This window comes from Schistocerca cancellata, chromosome 5 (genome assembly GCF_023864275.1).
Source record: "Schistocerca cancellata isolate TAMUIC-IGC-003103 chromosome 5, iqSchCanc2.1, whole genome shotgun sequence".
In the NCBI taxonomy this organism is placed as follows: domain Eukaryota; kingdom Metazoa; phylum Arthropoda; class Insecta; order Orthoptera; family Acrididae; genus Schistocerca; species Schistocerca cancellata.
Genome location: NC_064630.1, coordinates 100,680,044 through 100,704,281, shown reverse-complemented (window position 1 = coordinate 100,704,281; position 24,238 = coordinate 100,680,044). Strand labels below are relative to the sequence as shown.

At 42.5% G+C, this 24,238-nt stretch overlaps 1 protein-coding gene across 2 annotated transcripts in view; it reads left to right on the top strand.

The window, feature by feature from the left end:
- The first annotated feature begins 333 nt into the window (after positions 1-333).
- LOC126187340 (OCIA domain-containing protein 1) overlaps positions 334-24,238 on the top strand; it is a 52,535-nt gene continuing 28,630 nt past the window's right edge. Inside the window, exons 1-3 of one of the 2 annotated variants that reach the window (XR_007537712.1) lie at positions 334-473; positions 567-690; positions 6,359-6,539. Coding sequence is in view for 1 of the 2 variants with exons in the window: in XM_049928362.1 (XP_049784319.1) it covers positions 372-473; positions 567-690; positions 6,359-6,539 (407 nt within the window). In the remaining variant the exon portion in view is untranslated. The remainder of the gene's footprint in view (positions 474-566; positions 691-6,358; positions 6,540-24,238) is intronic. The other variant, XM_049928362.1, reaches the window with a different exon arrangement.

The following is a 24,238-nucleotide window of genomic DNA, read 5'->3' as shown; positions in this document are numbered from 1 at the left end:
TTACCGTTACATTTTCTGTAGCTGTAAGTGCGTGAAAGATTTTTGGATGAATAAAGAAATAACTTTTATGTGTTGACAAAGAGAACGCTATAAACGTTGTGGTTTGAGAGACCAAACATTGCATGAATTTGGGTTATATGTGGGCAATAGCTAGCTCACGAGTATGATGTGACAATTGTGAAACTAAAAATGACAGGTATTTGAAATGCATACGTTAATGAAAATAATAAAATTGTAAAAACCAATTTGTAACTGCAACAGCATTTGATGTTGGCTGCCTTGGATTGTGCGTACCAGTCAGAGATCACTAATATCGACTTATTTAATAAGTATCACTGATGTTATGTGAATGTGGATTGTAGATTGTAAACATGGCAGCACCTGTAGGGATTGATGGGCTGGATCCACCGCAGAATCCTGATACTCACGCGGCTCCTCATGGCAGGCTTGATCCCCAGTTTTCACCTCAGATGGCAAGCCACCTCATATGTGAAATAAATGAAAGTGACATTTTGTATTGTTACTTTATTGTCAGAAATTCAGTGTTATTGTTTGGTTTATTTTAGCCTTACCGGCTTACGATGGAAGAAGTAAGAGTACTAAGACAATGCAACCGAGATAGTTTCTATCAGAGATCGTTACCTTTCGCAACAATTTTGGGTGGTACAACCTATTTAGCCGTGAAGTCAGGTGAGTGTAATTGTCAAGAGTGTGTTCAGATGAAGTAAACAATAGTGGCGTCGCATCACAAGAGAGAAAACATTTGCTATAGCGCCTAAGAAACATACTGTCATTGGTAAAATAAAGCAGTTTTTATCAATTTTGTAACAGTTTCGACAAGTTACATCATTGTGAATTTGAGTTTACTTCGTAGTCTGTAACTATCAGAATGTTATAGAAACTAACATAGATTTATATTTTTTACGCATACAGGGATTATCTTACAATGCTGTAGGTAGTGCCATAACAATATCAAAAAGAAAATAAATAGCGCGAAATACACATACACTCAAAATGTAAAAGTATGCTTTTATGAGGATAGGAAAGGTTGTAGGACGTGCTCTTCTTGAAAGAATCATCCTAGCATTTGCTAGAAGTAATTTAAACCTATGTCAGGATGGCCGAAACTCTACTCTCGGTTATGAGGTCATTCAAAACGCCTTTACTCCTTCAGTTTGTATGGTTCCTATTGTACAGGATTCTTTGATATTCCCACAATTTGCTCTTGATAAGTTATGAACATAAATTTGCTCTTCATTACTGCATAGATCAAGTACACTTGCTGGGGACTCCAGAGCCTTAAACGTGCTTGTATAGCCTAACTCCAATTTGTCCAGGAAACTGATTCAGTGCCCATAAACATACTGGTATGCCTCATGCTTGTATTCGTACTTGGCTTCATTTCCTCCTGTTAGTCAGCTGGAACAAAACTGACAGCATTCTCCCCCATCCCATAATGAGTAACTCGGAGAATGGCAATACATTACTGACCTCCACTAGAGATCTCAATACATGATTTTCTTGTTAAAATTTTGTAATGTTGCAGAGTGTTGCAGTTATCACCTTTCATTATTAACCAGTACTCCGAGTCCACTATGTAGTCCTTTAATCTGTGGTATGCATTACTTTTGAAGACTGTTTTAACTACTACTTTTTATTATATTTTAATAAAGTGATTCAGCTCCTTGGGCTATTTGAAATACAGTTTTTTTGCTGATGGAAAAAGCTTTTGATGTTTACTTGTTTTCCTTTGGTGAATGTAAGTCTGAACTGGTTCCTGTTCAGTGATTATGTAGAGAACTGTTAGTGAAATATTTGGCAATGTTTTTTCTGATATGGACACAGATTGATTAATGTACTTACTTGGTACAATAAGTATAGCCATTGTTAACTGTTTTATTCAGTGAGCCTGACTGCTACTTCTAGATAGTTATTATCCTTAATGTCCTTTTCCTGCAGTTTAAAAAGTGTTCCCATGTTTTATATCTTTGATCCTAAGAAAAGAATCACATACTAGCTAAAAATACGGTGTATGTAGGCACACTATGAGTGCAAGACATTGACTCACAAACTGATGGTAGAACAGTAGAACCCTACAAACAATTAGTGATTAGATACTGTTTACTCAATAGACTTGTAGTGAAGAATTCCTCGAGAATATATAAGACGATAGAAAATGAAGTAGGCCCCTAACTACATAGGTTGATAGGTTACATCATCACAGATGTCAGCTTGATCTTACTAATAAAACCGAAATCTCGTAGAAACTGATAGCACATGGAGGAGTATGTAGCATAGGCCTTATATATATATATGTGTGTGTGTGTTAGCTATTTTCATGTTCATGTGATTATTTGCATGATTGGGATTGGTGGTAGTGGTAGTAATAACAATAATGAGCAAGCCATTTTACATTTGCATGTAAAGTATTTGAGAATAGATGTGAATTAGTAATTCCTACAGAGCACCTGTCATACATTACAAAAATAGAAATTGTTCTGTAGGCTGTGTGTTGCTCTTTTCCTCAGTTACATGTAATGATGTTCATGGAAAAGATTTATATTCTGTATATGTCCAAACCCAATATGATTTCGAATGCTAGATGATCCCCCATTGTTGAACCAGTGATTTCAGAAAAACGTCCTCCACAGGCCTACTAGGTTAATTTTGAAAACTTACAAATGATTTTCTTATTACAGATAATTGAATGAGACAATAAAAGTTCTGATAAAATTAGATAAAGATCTCCAATAGATACAGATGCCAGTTAGTCCTCCTCCACTGAAATGCTGCACAGAATCTGCAGAGTCACTGCCACAGTTAACTTGCATTTCTTCCCGTAGCAGATTATCTTCACTCCCATCTAATGCATATTTGTTACTCAGCGTGTCTTAGTCATTTACAATTGATAAACTGGATATGCATGTGCAAGGGGCCTGAATCCATTCTGTAATTAGCGATAGGCCTACTGAAGGCTTCCTTAGTTTACCAGTAGGTGTCATAGCTTGACCACCTTAAAATAACTAACAGGTGTACAACTGCTTTCAGATCTTTAAATGGCTCATTCACCAATGCATCTAACACTTCTTGTTATGAAGTCATGCCTCCTGGAATGACAAGATCTGTGATCAGTTTCAGTATTTCTGCCTTTACTGTGGGTGTCAGATGCCCCTTGAAAGCATTAGGGATCCACATCCTAGCCTTCCGCTCCAGTGCTCCAGACTGTATGGAGCCAGCCTGTAATGAACTCATTAATGTATCCTTGAAATGAAATACGACACCAGGCAGCAGCTTTTCCTGTGGCATAGTTTCATGATTGAGGATGGCATATAGTCGCATCTTTGTTCCATCGGCAAGCATGCATAACATCATGGTGATTCAGAATTTCTCACTGCATGTAGTGCAAATCAATACACTTTCAGCACCTTTCTCTTCACTGTTGTACTAGGTGGCATCTTGAAATAAACAGAAGTCTCGTCAGCATTTCCAATTTGCCCTAAAAGGCAAGCATATTCCTTCTTCAGTCGTATAATCCGATACTGATCCTCTACCAGTTTCTCCACGTTTAATGCCGGAGGACGCAGAGCAAGGTACATTCAATGGCACAGCAGAAGTACGTGGTGTCTCATCACCCCAGTACACTATCGATAGTTCACTTTAAATTGGTCACTGTGATCCTGTGCTAATTCATGTGCTTTATTTCATATGGCATTACAGGAAACTGCCATTACTTCTTTTCATTTCCCGTGCACCAATGCTTCTACTTCCATTTCAATAATTTTGAAATGTCTACTTCCATTTCAATAATTTTGAAATGTCCACTCTGTGGACCACTGAAAGCTTTTGTAGTTGGCTTCACATTTTTCAAACATTCTTCTTTTCACCATTTCCTAAAATTGGCTTATGTCACTCCACACTTCATTCAAGCCGCACAATTGTTTGTTCTTTCTGCATGGTGAAAACCATGATTTTGAAATTTGCATCATAGCAACACCTGTTGAAAAACTTTATTTCGAACTATGTTGTTCCACACTAAGATCTATTGCACACTTTACTATGCGGTTTAGAGGTGTGATGTCCAAAGTTAAACAATTACTGATGTAAAATATTTGTCACAATAAACATTTAATGCTATCATACCACAATGCTCAAAGTGCATGTATAAGTTCAAGGCTAAAGTAGTAGATGTAGCAGAGAGTAGAGTTATGGCTTAATGGAAGCTCGATGTTTATTTGGTCACGAAAAGGAACTCGACATCATGTGCTGTGACTGCAAAAAGACCCCCTACAGCTGGGTGTGATATTTCAGGAAATAACCTCATCTTGAATTCAGAGATATATGATTATTCATAAGTAGTGGTGATTTTACTAAATGGGCACAGACTGCAGGAAACAATCCCTAAAGGGTAAGAATCAAAAGAAAGTCATAGATGCATATGGTCGGAAAGTCTTTCCAATGGAACTACACCCACTAGAAGGCTGAGTTAAAAGATCTTTAATAGTGCAGATTTCAGTGATTTAAAGGGCTCATGAAATTGCACCAGGGAAGTTGGAACATTCTGTCTGTACTAGTGTTCTAGCTCTGCACTCAAGAGAGCATTGAGTGTGATGCACCATTATCAGGTAGACCTTTGCACCACCAAAGACATGCGTTTCAGAAGGGAGGCACAGTCACCTGCAGGAAGTGCAGATATGCCTTGTTGTGGGGTATTGTGGAAGAATGGTTGGTCACATGATGCTGTTAACAATAATCCCTCCCCACCCATCAATGCTGAACCAGTATTGACGGTTCGCTGCCACCAGGCCTTGGGGATTCTGTGTAGTACATATGTGGGTTTTGTGAAGGTTGACAATACTGCCCTTTGTAAAGATAACCTCATCAAAGAACAGGATGATTGACAGAAATCCCAGCATAATGGAGGCCTGTGCAATGAATCAACAACAAAACCTTTGCCACGGTGGCAGGTCTGCAGTTAATAAGGCCGGCATTCATTATAAGTAATATAGATAGTGGCAGCTGTCATGGGAAATGTTCCACACAAGTGTCTGGCTGACCCCATGCTGGCAGGCCACCTGTCTATGATCACTGTTAAATATCTTTTATCTCTACCTCAAAGTCAGTGTACCTCCTTTGGAATGCATTTCTGGCCTTATTCCCTCAGGTGTCATTTTCTGCAGTTTGGCCTCATTTTGCAAAAGCACCCAGTATACTCATATTTAATCTACTGTACATAAAGATGTTACAGATCTATTGAACCTACAAGTATCGGATGTTGGCTTTACCTTACTCAGCTAAAGTCTGGACCAGTGCCAGTGGCACTCATGGTGCTATTTATCTACAGATGGTAGATTGGCATTGTGTCAATTACAGGTAGCAAATGGGACGATACTTTCATGTAACAGTTGAGAGATGAAAATATTAATTTATAGCATTCTCTTCTTTGCTGTTGTCATAAATGTTTGACTTTTTCCAAATATGTCATGAATTAAAAGGTTGTGGCTATGTTGGAACCTAACAGTACAGCTTCAGTTGCAGCAGCTGACTATTTGTAATAAATATTTCCACTAATATTCAGCTGCTTTTTTTAATATGTCACAGTTTCCAAGGGTGTGGTTAAGCTGGGACAGAGACAGATTAAATTTATTATCATCATTTTCACAAATATTTGATTGCTTTTTTGCCGATTATGTCACAAATTGAGGCTGTGGTTGAAATGGAATGTGAGGGTTTGGTTGTGAGTTAGCAAAGCAAATAGATGTGAAAGCTAAAATACCTCATTCTGGCGACAGACAGATCTGTAGCTTAACGCAAGGCCTAGATTGGACTAAAATGCAACAGTTTTACTCACACAAAATAAATTTAAAATCTGCATTGTGACATAAATTTGAGTATTTCATCCATATGTCACAAATTAAGAGTTTTTAGTTAGTTTGGGACCTAATACCACAGTTTAAATTAAATTTATTGTCTTAGTTATCAAAATATTAGTCTATTTCTTCCGCTTGTGTGACAATATTACGTGAAACACACCGTCTGCTCCCTGCTCTCTCATTGGCTATAAAGAGTCAGCAGGTAACACACCCTCTTTCTTCCCATTGTCCCCCAGAGTTAGCACTGACAACATTGCTGCACTAATCATGTAAGTATGCTACAGCCCTGGTCTAGACCTTTAATGCTCTCCTCTAATGTTGCTTATAGAAACTGACTGATTTTGAAGTGAGAATATAGTGAAATATGTTTTCTATTGTGTACATATAGTTGCTAAAATTTGACAAAAAATTGTATCATATCCTCCATTCATTTCTACTACATAACAAAACATACCTGTAACTATACATACTACTTCCCTTGTTTGTAGGTTACTTCAAGGCTCACCCTCGTTTTGGTGCCACCCCAAAAGTCATTGTGGCAGGCCTCTTGGGTTATTTTGTAGGGAAAGTATCATACCAGAGCAAATGTGCTGAGAAATTGATGCAACTTCCCAACAGTCGTATTGGAGAAGCTCTAAGGCAAAGGAAGAGACAAGGAAATCAAGAAATGTGAGGACAGGTTTTAACTGTAATTTTTACAATATAATTGGATAAAAAATATACTGTAATTTTGAGCATTAGTTTGTCGTAGAATTGTAAACCATTTCTAATGATGAATCACCAATTTGTTGTTATAAGCTCATTATTAGTTTTTTGTATACTACTATGCCAGTCTCTTTAATTATACTTAGAACTGTAATAGTTGCTTCTAAATAGTGCTCCCTAACACGAGGACAGAAACAGAACTAGGGGGAAATAAAGGGTTGTATGTGTGAATAAAGTGTCTGGTACCATGGACAGACATATATTTGTAATCTACAAGCAATGTGTGTGTGTGTGTGGGGGGGGGTTATGGTCACCAGTCCATGTAATTTGATAAATTACATATGTATTTTGAGTCATCTACATGTAAAGCCATATTTTGCAAACCAGTGGTCACTGTGGTAGAAGATAAGTGGCTTGGTAGAAGATAATTTCCATTGACCACAACTTTGGATTTCTTCCTTTCCATTCACATAATAGAGTCCCGTAAGAATGACTGCTTAAGGAATGCTTTTGTGCATGCTGCAGTTAGTCTTATTTTGTCTTGTAGCAGTCTATACAAGAACAATGTGTATGGGGCTGTAGTACATGTGTATTCATTGCTTCGTGCTTGTTCTTGAAACATTGTAAGCGGTAGGCTTTCACAGAATAGTTGCTGTTACTCTCTTAAAGTGTCTATTAATTCAGGTTTTTCAGCATTTCTGTGATGTTATTACATGAGCCAGATACTTAGAAGTTAGAGATTGAACAGTTGCATGTAGATGAATTCATGTTAATGTAACATAACTGAGGAAAGGGAGAGTAGCTATATACACAATAACACAATAAGTTGAGTGAAGTCACAGGCCACACACCACAGTGAATACCACATTGACCACCTAATTTGAATGCTGCACTTCAATAATAGACTTGGAAATATACAGTGCAACAGTTCTGACACTCTGTAGTAACAGCAGAAATGCTTAAAGGAGTACTTAGTTGAAATAACTGAGAAATGATAGTATGTGGTGATTTCAGTAAAGAGTTCATCTTAGATAGTTCTGATCGAGGATATTTGGAGTAACTTTTATGTGACTACCTCAATAACATTCCTGACAAGAATGGGACATAGTGCTACAGTGACTGATAGTTTATTTTTAAATATGTCTTTACTGAAATAGATGTTAGCCCCATAATACGTGGTTTATTTGTTGATTGTTGTCAAATGGCAGCTATAAAGCGTCCTCATCAGTCATATTCAAGTAAGAAAGGAAAAGGAAATTTCACAGATTTCTAAATGCTTACTTAGTTTCACCATTAAGAGTGACTTAACATCATAAAAAGGTAGTAGTAGTTCACTAAGGATACACAGTAGACAAATTTCTTTTCTAAAGATACTATTACAACCTTATGAATCCAGTTTTTCCTCTACAACATGTTAGGGGCATTGCAGTGGAAGCCAAAAGAAAGCTTGGCTGATTTATGGGATCAAAAGACCAGGTACTAGAGAGAGAGAGCTTTATTTAGTGCAAAGGGCTAGCTCTAATTAACGCTTTAAAATACATTACAAGCAGCAGCAGTATTGCAGAATTCTTCAGTGTGTCTTGAAAAAGCCATAAACTATATACTGTCCTCAAAAAATTCGAAATTAAGAACAAGGCAAAAACAATTTGGACAAAATTAGGCATGAAACAAATGAACTCGGCAAGACAAATGATAAGTATAGCAGTAAAACAAATGGTATAAAATTAAAATCATTGGCTCCTAAACTCTTCATATCTATAGCTGAAAACACAGGAATAACAAAAATATGTCCGTCAAAAGCAAATCCCATAGACTTGTTTATGTAGGCAATCCATACTCCACCATCAGACGTTGGTATTGCCAACTCATCTCTTTGAGAGATCATGAAACTCATTGGTCTCAAAAAGTAGTTAATTTTCTGTGTATACTGGTATCTCAATCAAAGTACTGAAATAGTGGGCTGACTTTTTTTGTGTAATCCTTAACTTTGTAATGAGTCAAGGTGCATTTGCTGGAAGAGTGAAGTATGCACTACATCAGTATAAATATGTGGAGATAAGCAGCAGACCTCTAATAATAAGCTGAGCATCTGCCTTTTAATTATAATTTCACCTGCCTCAAGATGACTGGGTGTTTGTGTTGTCCACATCATTTCATCATCATTCATGAAAGTGGCGAGATTGGACTGAGCAAAGGTTGGGAATTTGTACGGGCACTGATAAATGTACAGTTGAGCACCCCACAACCCAATAATCACCATCATCATCATGATCATCATCATCATCTAATTATAAACCAATTTCCCTCATTCCATGTTCTAAAAAGTTTTTGAGAAAACAGTTCACAGCAAAATATTAAGCCATCTTTCTGAGACCAGCCTCTTTACAGCAGTTCAGTTTGACTTAGGAATGCAATGTATGATGTTACAAACTCAATTATAGAAGAACTAAGCAACAAAATTTATCTTGTTGGAATTCTCTGATTTTTCCATGGCCTATGATTATGTAGATCATACAATTCTGATGGGGAAACAAGATTGGTATGGCATCTTTGCATGGATGGAACCACAACACCAAAAAAAGACTCTTCAGGAACAGTAATACATGCTGCTGACATTAGTACATTGATAAGAGGCCCACATGCAACTGCACCAGACACTGCCAGGGGAATAATGGAACAGGTTTATGATTTGTTTACAGAAAACGGTGAACCGTTAATCTTGCTGAGCTTGTATTATGCAATTAGTGATACAGTAAAATCTCCTTTTTACGCTTTTCAACAGACTGACCCAAAAAAGTGTAAAATACAGAAAAAGACGAAGACTGTCAACTTTAGTGTTTTCACCTGTATTGCTTTACATGTTGTATTTAATGTAGCTTTATAATGATTATCAGTAAGAAGCAGTACATTACAACACGAATATCTTTTTATTGTATTTTCACGAAAGAGTATTGCTTCCACATTTTATTTTAGCCATTGGACATATTTGGAATGAAGAAGGAAACATGCGTTTGAGTGTGTTAACACTCACCCACTGCCTTTGTGATTACCACAAATGTGCCTTACTGACCAGGTTTAGCACCATGCGACTCCTGGCACTTTCCAAAAATTAAAACCATGCTTACAGGATAACATTTTGACTCCATTCCTGTCACTGAGGGGCCCACGACAGAGCAGCTGAATGGACTTCCAAATGAATCCTTCCAGAAATGTTTCCAGTCAATGTTTGGGATAAGTGCATTGCCAGCCAAGGACAGCACTTTAAAGGAGATTAACTCAAATTATGTGTACTTTGTTTCTAATAACATTATTTACCATAATTTCTAATCACACCTCATACGTGCAGATAAGAAATTTTATGTATCTGTTAATGCCTGGGTGGACAATTCATGCAAAGTCATTCCCCAGTGACCACCCGCAATGGGTATCAGCACGTCAGCTACTACAAATCGAAGTTTCTCTCTTTTAGTACCAAGGAGGAATTTTCTGTTTACCATAATGTGCAGGTGGCAGAACAAGAAATAATATCTTATTGGGAACTATGTGGTTGTCAGACTCTCAAGTCAACTGTCAAAGAATGTTATCGTGCATGGTGCGAGAGCCACACCTTCTGATGTAGTTGGTAAATTCTCTAAGATTTTGTGCATCTATACATCTGTTATGAAAGGATACTATATCTATGCAGTAGAAAGCCAGATATGGGTCCTTAGGAAGTTGTTGGAGGGTGTTGCCCTGTTGGTTCATACTGGATCTCATATTGATATATGCTCTGAAAATGGGCCCATCTCTTTAGTCTTAGCACAACTTTTTTTTCCATCAATGCCAGATCATTCCATGTCAATTCAGACAGAAAAATTCTCACCTAACATCTCAGATTTAGATGAAACTAGACTTACTTGTTTTCCTGTTAGCTATTTTCATCTCTCCATTTCCCTTTTATACCACTACAAAGTTGGTAAGTTTTGTTGGTTTTAACATTGTCATGACATAAATTGACACTTGCACACATTTGGAAATTAAATTACCTCATTTACCATTCAGATTGTAAAATTTGATGGTAATATTCACTGTAGTATAAGGATTGTAAAAGAAAAGGGGGAAAATCCTCATACCTTTAAATGGAACAATTAAGACAGGTAAAGAAATTTATTTTTATCTATGTAGTTTATATTGCAATAGACGTGGTTTCTACATTACACTAAATATGACTTGAATGGAAAAGGGTAATCTCAAATATTCTTTTTTGCAAAATAACCCTCAAGTATTGTCTTTCACTTAGGAAAATAAAATTAGTGGGGTGATTGTTCATCTTTTGTTTTTCATTTTAGCAACAGATAAATGTTTTTAGTTTTTGCTTGAGAATTTAACATAAACTGCTGAAATTTCAAAGGTCTGAAACAATGTGTGTTTAAAAATGTAAGCGACTGAACTGATGAAAGGAGCAGGCTCAACCAACAATATTGAAAAAAAGTTAAAGTTGATTCAGTTTTTTAAAATAGCAATGCTTGTGGTAAGCATAATTTGTTTCAGTAACTTTTTAATATTTTCTCAATAGAGGACACACACTCCTCTAAGTTCTTCCAGTTGATGTTTTAAGTGGTTCAACAATAAGCACGTGAACTGGAACCAGAAAATACCGCCTCACTTCTGCCAACGGTATGACAATAAAAGATCTGAAGGATGCATGAATTGTACAGCAACATCATGTTCTGTTGTATTTAGTTTAATTATTATCCCAAATTAGCACTTATTACAGTATTTACAAGCTATGTACATATCTTTATGCGATAAAGTTTTCTTCTCATGCAGAAGGTTGACACCTGCGCGGTCTGAGCACCTTGTCACAGTCCAAGCAATGTTCCCCCTCCCCAACAAATTTCCATTTTTTTCCAAGGTTGACAATTTATTCCTTAAATTATCTTTGAAGATGGGCTCCACATCACTGCTGATCTCCTTTCTTCCAAGTTTCCTAAAGAATCTAATTATTGAAAGGTACCAGTACCATGGGGAAGTGCGTTGGGAGTGGATGACAGAATGGTAGAAGGGGAGGATGTGGGAGAGACGGTGTGGATGTACGATTAGTGAAGGTAGGGTCCTGTAGCAAGGTGGAGGTGGGTGAGGGGCTGGGCATTTGTAACCAGGAGGATTTGTAAGGACAAAGGATGTGTTGCAAGGATAACTCCCATCGATGTAGTCCAGATAGCATGGGTAGTGAAGCTGCCAGTGAAATCAAACTGTTGTGCTCAGCAGTATTTTCCACCACTGGGTGGTCAACTCTGCTCTTGGCCGAACACCAGCTTTCCTGAACTGCATGCATGGGAATTATCCTTGCAACATATCCTCCGTTCCAGTAATGTTCCTGGCTTCAATCTCTACTAAGATTAGAATACAGGAAAGTTTACAAAACCCATAGGAAGTAAAATATTGTCAGCATTAGATAAATTTCTTTCAGTGCTTTAGTGTTAACATCACCAAATTAAGTTTTATTTTATGTCTGAAGAGTCCAATACATTCCTCCCTTGACAAAATTCATGCACTGCCTGGAATCAGAGGTGTCCATAATTTTGAACAGGAACATTGTTTAGGAAACATGGAAACAAGGAAGATCAATAGTGACAGGGAGCTCACCTTGAAAGATAATTTAAGGAATAAATTGGCATCCTTTGTAGAGAAGAAAACTGATCCCGTAACAAAATGTACATAGCTTGTAAATATTAAATTTTCTGGTAATTTGGGATAATCATTAAACTGAATACAACAGAATGTGATGTTACTGTACAGTTTGTATATCATTCAGATCTCTCACCATCATTTTATTATCCGAAGTGAGGTGATATTTTTCTCCTTCATGTGATCATGGTAATTGAACCATCTAAAAAATCAACTGGAAGAACATAACAATTTTCAGAGGAATATGTATCCCCAGCTCAAAAATATATCACTTTTGCACATTACATTAACTGTGTGACATGTTGTTAAAAGATTAAATTAACTGTAACTAACTTTTAAATATTGTTGGTTGTGAGCCTGTTTCTGTAAGTTCAGTCACTTACAATTGCAGCTTTACCACCAATGTATTGTTCAGATCTTGTGAAATTTCAAGGTTTATTTTAGGTTCTCAAGAAGAAATTGAAAAAGTTTATCTGTTGGAGTCAGCTGGTGTGGCTGAGCGGTTCTAGGCGCTTCAGTCTGGATCCCCCTGCGGGTTCGGGGGTTAGAATAGGCCCGCGGTATTCCTGCCTGTCGTAAGAGGCGACTAAAAGGAGTCTCACATGTTTCGGCCTTATGTGATGGTCCCCTCTCGGGTTTGACCTCCATCTTTCTAAATTATTCCGAAGAGCGAGCCAATTGGGGAAGGGCGCCTTACGTGGTGCACTGTATCCATCGTGCAATTAGACCTTTAGCCGTCTTTCTCGTCGTTGCAATGGTGTCCCGCTCGTTTTCGATCTCTTGGGCGATTACCACACTGCACTCTGCAGCGTTTCTTTTAACTGCGACGACGGCCTTGGCCATTTTTGCACCTAAGATCCAGCACGGTAGCCAGTCCGTTGTGGTGGGGCCGCCATGTACCCTCTTGGTTGTAGCCCCCTGACAACACAGGGATCGCTCTACTGATGCCTGCGCCGTTAACTCCCCACGTATGCCAAGGAGTAGATGCCCATCGCCCTGGGGCATCGGGACTCCCGGCAATGGCCATCCTGCCAGGTGGCCTTTGCTGTGGCTGGGTGGCGCCCGTGGGGAGGGCCCTTGGTCGGAGTAGGTGGCATCAGGGCGGATGACCCGCAATGAAGCGTGGTACATCATCTCTCGCTGGTGGGCCTCCACCAGCAGTCTCTAAGCGATCGAGGTCTAACCTCAACGGCAGGAAATACGATCCACGATCATTTCCCTCCCTGGCCACTCCATGGGAGGAACGTATGGCAAAAGAAGGCAGTGGAGACTATTCACCCCGGTTCCTTGTGTGTACGCGAGTTGATGGGGAATCGTTTATGTCAACCAAGCCCCAGTTTTTTGTGGAGCATTTAGAGGACAAGTTCGGGGAGATGGAGGGCTTGTCCAAGATGCGCTCTGGTTCTGTGCTCATCAAAACGGCATCCTCTGCCCAGTCACGGAGGTTGCTCAATTGTGACAAGTTGGGGGATGTTTCAGTTACCATCACGCCGCATAAGAGTCTGAACATGGTCCAGGGTATTATATTCCACAGGGATCTTCTTCTGCAGTCCGACGATGAATTACGCGCCAACCTCGAACGACGAGGTGTTCACTTCGTCCGGCGCGTCCATCGGGGTCCGAGGGATAATCAGGTAGCCACCGGTGCCTTCATCTTGGCCTTTGAGGGTGATGTCTTACCCGAAAAGGTTAAGGTGATGGTTTACCGTTGTGATGTGAAGCCATATATCCCTCCTCCGATGCGGTGTTTTAAATGCTGGAAGTTCGGGCACATGTCATCTCGCTGTACTTCCAGCATCACGTGTCGGGATTGTGGACGTCCTTCGCATCCTGATACTCCATGTGCCCCGCCTCCTATCTGTGTTAACTGCGGAGAACACCATTCCCCCTGCTCGCCGGACTGTAGGATCTTCCAGAAAGAAAGGAGGATAATGGAATATAAGACCCTGGACCGCCTGTCCTACACCGAGGCAAGGCGGAAATTTGAGAGGCTACATCCTGTGCCAATGCCAACTAGTTATGCCGCTGCTGCAACACCAGTTCGATCTCAGCTCGGTCAGCATTCACCGGCCCCCTTGGTTGTGGGGGGCACTTCACTCCCTGTTGCTCCTGGTCCATCTACTTCAGGAGCAACGCCACCCCAACCACCGGGGCCATCTGTTCCCCCTTCACAGCCGGAGAAGCGTGAGCCTTCTTCGGCTCCTCTCGCTCGGAAGGGGTCCCTTGGGGCCCTCCCATCCCAGGCTTTGCCCAGTGCCAAAGTGGACACCCGCAAGGTTGTCAAACAACCACCGGTCGCTGGTCGTAGGGCGTCACGGTCGTCTTCAGTCCCAGAGACTGACCCAGTGAGGCCCTCCCAGCCAGAACCACCTAAGGCTCAGCGCGCAAAGCAGTCAAAGAAAAAGGCTCCCAAGCATCCTGAAATTGCGGTGGCACCTGTCCCACCGCACCCTTCTCCCTCTGCGTCCGAAGATGAGGTGGAGATCCTGGCGTCCGCTGAGGACATGGATCTCGCCAGTCCCTCGGATGCAGTGGATAGCTGTTGTCCAGGTGGTGACTCAGTAGCAGCAGGGGCCCCGGAGGCGTAATCTGCCCCCCCCAGTCCCTTCACGCCTTTCCCATCCATGGCTAATACCATCCTCCAGTGGAACTGCAGCGGTTTCTTCCACCATCTAGCTGAGCTCCGCCAACTTCTCAGCCGTCATCCTTTCCTTTGCATTGCTCTGCAGGAAACTTGGTTTCCAGCAATGCGAACCCCCGCCCTCCGTGGCTATCGGGGTTATTTTAAGAACCGAGCAGCTTATGAAAGGGTGTCTGGTGGCGTCTGCATCTATGTCCTTAACTCTCTTCACAGCGAGTTTGTACCTCTACAAACAGCTTTAGAGGCTGTCGCTGTTCGGGTGTGGACGCCACAGGCTATCACCGTCTGCAGTATTTACCTTCCACCTGATGGTGTTGTCGCACAGCATGTCCTGGCTGCTCTGATAGCCGAACTGCCGCCACCTTTTTTGCTGCTGGGTGATTTCAATGCCCACAACCCTCTATGGGGTGGGACTGTCTCCGACGTTCGCGGTCGGGCCGTGGAGCATGTGTTGGCTCAGCTCGACCTTAGCCTCTTGAACACCGGTGCTCCCACGCATTTCAGTGTGGCCCATGGCTCGTTCTCGGCCATCGATCTCTCTATTTGCAGCCCTGGCCTTGTCCCATCCCTCCACTGGAGGGTGCACCCTGACCTGTGTGGTAGTGACCATTTTCCCATCTATTTGTCACTGCCCCAGTGTCATTCTTCTGGGCGCTTGCCCCGCTGGGCTCTCCACAGGGCTGACTGGCCAGCTTTTACTTCCGCTGCAACCATTGAGTCTCCCCCACAGGGTGACATTGACGAGGTGGTTCGTGTTTTAACCACGTCCATCATTTCAGCGGCCGAGGCTTCCATCCCCCGTTCTTCTGGCCTCCCTCGGAGGAAGACTGTCCCCTGGTGGTCGCCGGAGATTGCTGAGGCTATTCGCGACCGTAGGCGGGCTCTCCAGCGTCATAGGCGGCACCCGTCTCTGGAGACCCTCATCGCCTTTAAGAGGCTCCGTGCCTTCGCCCGCCGTCTTATTGCACGGCGTAAGCAGGTGTGCTGGGAGAGGTACGTCTCCTCCCTGGGCTCCCGTGTCTCGTCCTCGCACGTGTGGTCCCGGATCCGGCGGATTTATGGCTCCCAGACCCCTATGGGTGTCCCTGGGCTCTCCTTGGACGGCGCTGTCTGCACGGACGCTGCCGCCATTGCTGAACGGCTAGCCGCGCACTTTGCTCAGAGCTCTGCGACTGCTTCCTATCCCCCCGCCTTTCGCTCTCTAAAGGAGCGAGCCGAGCGGACGCCGTTCTCATTCCACACGCGTCATTATGAAACATACAATGCTCCTTTCAGCGAGAGGGAATTCCTCGCTGCCCTCGCCGATTGCCCTGATACAGCACCAGGACCGGACTGCATCCACGCACAGATGCTGAAGCATCTCTCCAGTGACTGCCAGAGACACATTCTCGCGATATTTAATCGCATTTGGAGCGAAGGCGTGTTCCCGTCGCAATGGCGAGAGGGTGTTATTGTCCCCATCTTGAAGCCCGGTGCGGACCCACTGGCGGTGGACAGCTATCGTCCCATTACCCTCACCAACGTTTTGTGCAAATTGCTCGAACGTATGGTGGGGCGGCGTTTGTGTTGGGTCCTTGAGTCGCGCGGTCTCCTCGCTCCATCCCAGGGTGGCTTCCGCCGGGGCCGGTCTGCAGTGGACAATTTGGTACGGCTGGAATCTGCTGTCCGTACGGCCTTTGCCCGACGTCAGCATCTCGTTGCCGTGTTTTTCGATCTGCGGAAGGCGTATGACACCACATGGAGGCATCACATCCTCGCCACATTGCATGAGTGGGGTCTTCGTGGTCGACTCCCGGCTTTTCTTCAAAGCTTTTTATTGCACCGCTCTTTCCGGGTGCAAGTCGGTGCCACCTCTAGTTCCTCTTACATACAGGAAAATGGGGTCCCGCAGGGCTCGGTGTTGAGCGTCTCCTTATTTTTAGTGGCCATTAATGGTCTGGCAGCAGCAGTGGGGTCGTCGGTGTCTCCTTCTTTGTATGCCGACGACTTCTGCATCTCATTTAGCTCCACGACTACGGGAGTCGCCGAACGCAGGCTGCAAGTCGCCGTTCGTAAGGCAGCATCATGGGCTCTGACTCACGGTTTTCAGTTCTCTGCACCCAAGACTCGAGTTATGCACTTCTGCAGGCGTCGGACGGTCCACCCTCATCCTGCACTTTACCTCGACGGCCACCTGCTTGAAGTGGTGGACACTTGCCGCTTCTTGGGACTCGTGTTTGATGCCCGGCTCACATGGGTTCCTCATGTTACTCAGCTGAAGCAAAAATGCTGGCGGCACCTCAACGCCCTCCGCTGCCTTAGCCACACGTCTTGGGGTGCAGATCGCTGCACGCTGCTGCGGTTGTACCGAGCCCTTGTGCAGTCCCGGCTTGATTATGGGAGCCTGGCCTATGGGTCTGCGTCCCCCTCAGTGTTGAAGTTGTTAGACCCCATACACCACTGTGGGGTTAGGCTTGCCACTGGCACTTTTCGCACCAGCCCCGTGGATAGTCTCCTGGTGGAGGCCGGGGTTCCCCCGCTGCGGATTCGCCGCCATCGTCTGCTCGTCGACTATGCTGTCCACGTTCATTGCTCGCCAGATCATCCCAATCGTCGCCTGCTTTTCCCTGCTATGGTCCTCCATCTGCCCGAACGGCGACCTAGGTCTGGGCTTTCCGTCGCTGTCCGCGTTCAGTCCCTGCTGTCGGAATTGGGTTCATTCCCTCTTCCGCCTCCCTTCCGGGTCCGTGCACCTACGCCTCCCTGGTGTTTGTCCCGGCCGTCCGTCCGTCTGGACTTGGCACAGGGACCCAAGGACTCGGTTCCGCCTGTGGCCCTCCGTCGCCGTTTTCTTGCTCTCCTCGCCTCATTTTCGGACTGTGAGACTGTCTACACTGATGGTTCCCTGGTTGCTGGTCGCACTGCCTACTCTTTTGCTCATGCTGCTCATGTTGAGCAGCGCTCCTTGCCGGCTGGCTGCAGTGTTTTTACTGCAGAGCTGGTGGCCATATTGCGCGCTCTTGAGCATATGCGTTTCTGCTCAGGTAGGTCTGTCGTCATCTGCAGTGACTCCCTGAGCAGCCTTCAGGCCATCGACCGCTGTTATCCCTCCTCTCCTCTGGTGTCCTCCATTCAGGAGAGTGTTTCCGCCATTGCCCGTTCTGGTCGTTCGGTGGTCCTGGTTTGGACGCCCGGTCATGTTGGCATCCCAGGGAACGAACGTGTAGACAGGCTGGCCAAAGGGGCGATCGACGCCCCGGCTTTGGAGGTCGGCCTTACGGCTCGCGACCAGCAGATGGTGTTGCACCGTAAGCTGATTGGGCTGTGGGCTGCTGAGTGGCGTGGCATGACAGCCCCGAATAAACTGCGGGCTGTCAAGGGGACGACCGATGTGTGGCGTTCCTCCCTGCGGGCTTCTCGCAGGGACTCGGTAGTCCTGTGTCGGCTGCGCATCGGCCATACATACCTGACGCACGGCCATCTGTTGCGTCAGGAGGATCCCCCCTTGTGTCGGTGTGGGTCCCGGCTGACGGTCGGCCACATTTTGCTGGAGTGTCCTCGACTGCGCACACTCCGGCAATCTTTTAATCTCCCGAGCACTTTGGCTTTGGTTTTATCTGACGATGCCTCCATGGCTGATGCCGTTTTAAATTTTATCCGTGGTAGTCCGTTTTATGGTTCGATTTAGGGAGGTCCTGCACCTTTCCTTTTCTGTGTCTTTTGTCCTTGTGTCTGTTGCTGTTCTGGTGTGCCGTGAGATGGTTGGCTCTTTCCGTTTTTTCTTCTCGTGGTCAGTCAACCAGTCTCCGGCCGTCTTCCTTTCTTCTGTTTCTTCTGTTTCTTTCTGTCTGGTGTTCCTCTGTCCTGTTCTTGTCTGTAATGTTTGTTGCTCCATTTGTGTTCTTTTAGCGCCTGGGGGGACGTCTCCTCCCCCTTTGGTTTTTACCTGCTCCGTAGATTTTCGGCTCGCCTGATTTTGGAATGGGGGACTGATGACCTTCGCTGTTTAGTCCCCCTTAAACATCCCAACAACCACCACCTTCAGTCTGGAACTGCGCGACCTCTATGGTTGCAGGTTCGAATCCTGCCTCAGGCGTGGATGTGTGTGATGTCCTTAGGTTAGCTAGGTTTAAGTAGTTCTAAGTTTTAGGGGACTGATGACCTCAGATGTTAAGTCCCATAGTACTCAGAGCCATTTTATCTGTTGAAAAAAGAAAATAAAGGGAACAAACAGCATATGAGTCCTATTTTCCTAAGTGAAAGACCATGCTTTGAGGTTTATGTTTCAGAAAAGGAAATTAGAGAGTGTCCCTTTCCATTTATGTGATATTCAGTGTAACGGAGAAACCATGTATTTTCATAAAGTGAACTATATAGATGAAAATATACCTTTTCTTTCCTGTACTGATGGTTATATTCACAGATATGAGGCTTTGTTCTTTCTATACTATAGAGTATAACCACCAAATTTTACAATTTAAATGATAAATAAAGAAATGGTAACTTACTTTCTAAGTGGTAGCAAATGTCATTTTGTACAGCCAGTGTTAAAAAAGACAAAATTTCCAAATGTTGAAGTGCTGTAAAAAAATTAAATAGAAATAAAATGATAAAAATTTGGTATGGTTACTTACTTCTATAGGGAGAACAAATAAGCTGTGTTAAATCAGTGCAACATGCTGTCGTGACTTTCTAAAGTGTCAGTTCTAGCTTTCTGCTCGATAGGCATTTTGTGCCACGGGAAGTTGTAAAAATCTTGACTGCTTGGTGCTCCACAGCTCTCAGATATTTATAATAATAAACAAGATGTTGTGTTACAGTATGTATGAAGTCCGTAGCAAATCCCACTTTTTGATCTGCAGTGGTTTAGCAGAAAATTTTCCGTATACACTTAAAAATGAAAGTTGTGGGAAACGCAGAAAAAAGATTTTATTAGTATTTGTGACAGAAATAAGTTCTTTAATGTTGGCCATTACCATACATTTGATCTTTTAGGTCTTCATTGCAGCTCTCTTCTTCTAGTATGATCCTTCCGGCATTAACTTTTGCCAGCATCTTCATCTGACGTTACACACATCATCAGTCTTTTTCAGTGGAGCAAATTGCATCAAATCCTGGTCTTGTAAGAGTCCCGATTCTTCCAGTGTCAGCATCATCAAACACCAAACAGGCATCATATGAGGAATTTTAGTAACAGTAGCTGAGCAAAATGTTTTTTTAGGGTGTCTCTTCTAAATGAGGTTTTGGGTTCCATCGTGTATGCATTTCTGTAGTAAATCGTAATTAATGACATGGTCAATGGGCTCACAGCCTTCTGTACTCTGCAGGTGTCTTCCCTGATGCGAGGAAGTAATTAAATATTGCAAACAATGACAGAGTTGAGTTGTGTAAAAAAGGGTCAAGTCACTGTGCATTTGTTGATACTAGATGGCTTTTAAACCATTTGTTGTACGAATTACATTCTGACAAATGTAGACAATAGTTCCAACATGCCACAGAACTTTCTAGTTAAAAAAAGAAAAAAAAGACTAATTTATGTACATCCCTCCTTAAGTCTATAAATGTTTCAACATTTTGTGCTATCTCTGGTGATGGCTTTATTATCATCAGTATTATTATTTATTTATTTAATAGTCATGGGTGGCTGGAATTCGAGTGTAGAAAAAGGGAGAGAAGGAAACGTAGTAGGTGAATATGGATTGGGGCTAAGAAATGAAAGAGGAAGCCGCCTGGTAGAATTTTGCACAGAGCACAACTTAATCATAGCTAACACTTGGTTTAAGAATCATGATAGAAGGTTGTATACATGGAAGAACCCTGGAGATACTAAAAGGTATCAGATAGATTATGTGATAGTAAGACAGAGATTTAGGAACCAGGTTTTAAATTGTAAGACATTTCCAGGGGCAGATGTGGACTCTGACCACAATCTATTGGTTATGACCTGTAGATTAAAACTGAAGAAACTGCAAAAATGTGGGAATTTAAGGAGATGGGACCTGGATAAACTGAAAGAACCAGAGGTTGTACAGAGTTTCAGGGAGAGCATAAGGGAACAATTTACAGGAATGGGGTAAAGAAATACAGTAGAAGAAGAATGGGTAGCTCTGAGGGATGAAGTAGTGAAGGCAGCAGAGGATCAAGTAGGTAAAAAGACGAGGGCTAGTAGAAATCCTTGGGTAACAGAAGAAATATTGAATTTAATTGATGAAAGGAGAAAATATAAAAATGCAGTAAATGAAGCAGGCAAAAAGGAGTACAAACGTCTCAAAAATGAGATTGACAGGAAGTGCAAAATGGCTAAAGGTACGTTGTCCAAGACGCGACGCACACTTGCGACTGCGACGGGTCGCTACGTGACGTCAGAAGTTGCCTGCTGGCGCATGCGCAGTTCGAGTTTGTGATGCGACGCGTGACTGTTGCGGCAGCTGCCGCAGCACTGCACCAGTGAGCAGTGTTGCGACGGAAGTCGGACGACACAAAGACGTACGGCTGCCATAAAGATGTCGAGCCAGTCAAGGAAAACTGAAATGAGCCACTCACAGGATGTGATGCTCTGTGAGCTGGTCTCGCAACATCCTTGCCTTTACGATTTGAAGAACCCTAAATATAGAGACACTATGTTCAGAGACAGAATTTGGGAAGAAATTGGTGCACAGTTGAAACTGGCAGGAGAGTGAAATATATAATGTTTTCCCATTAATGCAAATTTTTCAGGCCTGTTATGAAAATCAGTATAATCCATGCAGATGTAGAATTAGAATGATGAAAATTAACTTGGAGGTCAATTTTCGCATTACTCTTTTTTGTGACGATAAAAATTAAAAACGGCAAGTACATTATAAATTGAACAATCTAAAGTACAACGAGAAAGTTACATTTTACAATACCTTCACTTTGAAAGTAAACGGTAGATTGGTGTCTTGATGATACCTTCTAGTTGTGAAAAACCACCAGCAGATTGTTGTACAGCTTTCTGTAATCAATAGATGTTCGTTTTTGAGGAAGGCGTTTCTCAACAGATTGCGCAAACAGTATGCTGCAATAAGTAATTTGTCACATTCACTACAATTCATTGGTAGAAGATGGCGCTCAAAGAACTTGTGCCAAAAGTGCACTACTGTTTTACAAGGCCCTTCTGGTCTGACACAGTTCACAATTGAAATTCGTCTTTTGTAAATCCTGGAGTCATCTTTTGAGTGCAGCTTGGCAGGATTAAATGTTCAGGTCATCCATAACGATGTATGCTGTCAGAATATAAGAATATGGAAGTTCATTTGGATGGGAATAAAGAGTCAGTCGGCTATGAAAGTTGCCTTAGCTTGATCCAAAAGTTTCTGCATGGGAGAAACTGACAAGTATAATTTGGGGAAATTTTGTGAACAAGCACGGACATTATTTCTTCCACATTTCTGCCTGTGTATACTGTAGACGTTCAGAATGAAAATTCTAGAGATGTTTAAGGTGTAACCCTATCTTGTTGTCAAGAACTTGAAACAATGCAATGACGCTAGCGTGCGCTTATTGTTAATAAACTTATCTTTCATTGAAATTTTAGGTGAAATGTGCAAAAACAGATGGAGGAATGTTCGGGACTCGTATCAGAGAAATAAACGAGAAAGAAAGCTTGGAACAGGTTCAGATGCCTCAGCAAAACCAAGAAAATGGGTTCTGCTTGATCACTTGGCTTTAAGAAACCTACATTTCGTGGCATTTTAAATGAAATTGTCAAGAGCATATGGAGAAATATTAGTAACTCATACCGGAGAAGTATATGACATAAAATGGTTTCATTAGGTCCAAATGTGTCAGCAAAACAAAACAAATGCATTCTCTATCGTGTGATGACCACACGATTCTCGTTGCGCGTCGACAGAACTGGCGGCTAGTCGCGACGCTCCCGGAGATATATGAGCCCAAATCTCGGAAACGGAGATCGATATCATTCTGATCTCAACTTTAAAAATAATTTTGATATGTTAGCTTCTTTTCATCGGCAACGATGTATGACCTAACTTGAACCATACGTAAAGTAGCCAGCGACCACATTTTTCACTGTACACAATTCAAATTTTATGCAGTAGGTTACTTGTAAATTAAGTATCGGAATAACTGTGACGAATATCGGAAAAATAGACACCTCATTATCAAGCTGTGATGTGAAACTGTAAGATACGCAAACATCAATTTTTTGTGCCTTTTACATTCCTAACAATTGATAGAGAAGTAATACACAGTGAAAAAAACACGCAAAACCGGAAGAGATACTTTTCAATTTTTTAAAGTAAAAGGAGAATCTGTATCGAAAAACTAACTCTGGGAGCCGATGTAATTTTGTAGCATTAACATACAGCAAGAAAATCGGAATTCTTATTTTTCTTATGTATTTGAATCCGCCGCCGCCGACTGGAGCTTGGGAAACAGCGACGACTCCTGTCGTGTTGCAGCCGTGTCGCCGTCTGCCAGGGTGGGAAAAGAGGAGGGGGCAGCTTCGCAGTCGCAGCCAACTGTCGCGTCTTGCACAACGTAACTTAAGCAGGGATGGCTAGAGGACAATGTAAGGATGTAGAGGCTTATCTCACTAGGGGTAAGATAGATACTGCCTACAGGAAAATTAAAGAGACCTTTGGAGATAAGAGAACCACTTGTATGAATATCAAGAGCTCAGATGGAAACCCAGTTCTAAGCAAAGAAGGGAAAGCAGAATGGTGGAAGGAGTATATAGAGGGTCTATACAAGGGCGATGCACTTGAGGACAATATTATGGAAATGGAAGAGGATGTAGATGAAGATGAAATGGGAGATACGATACGGCGTGAAGAGTTTGATAGAGCACTGAAAGACCTGAGTCGAAACAAGGCCCCCGGAGTAGACAACATTCCATTAGAACTACTGACGACATTGGGAGAGCCAGTCCTGACAAAACTCTACCATCTGGTGAGCAAGATGTATGAAACAGGCAAAATACCCTCAGACTTCAAGAAGAATATAATAATTCCAATCCCAAAGAAAGCAGGTGTTGACAGATGTGAAAATTACTGAACAATCAGTTTAATAAGCCACAGCTGCAAAATACTAACAAGAATTCTTTACAGACAAATGGAAAAACTAGTAGAAGCCGACCTCTGGGAAGATCAGTTTGGATTCCATAGAAATACTTGAACACGTGTGGCAATACTGACCTTATGACTTATCTTAGAAGAAAGATTAAGGAAAGGGAAACCTACGTTCCTAGCATTTGTAGACTTAAAGAAAGCTTTTGACAATGTTGACTGGAATACTCTCTTTCAAATTCTAAAGGTGGCAGGGGTAAAATACAGGGAGCGAAAGGCTATTTACAATTTGTACAGAATCCAGATGGCAGTTATAAGAG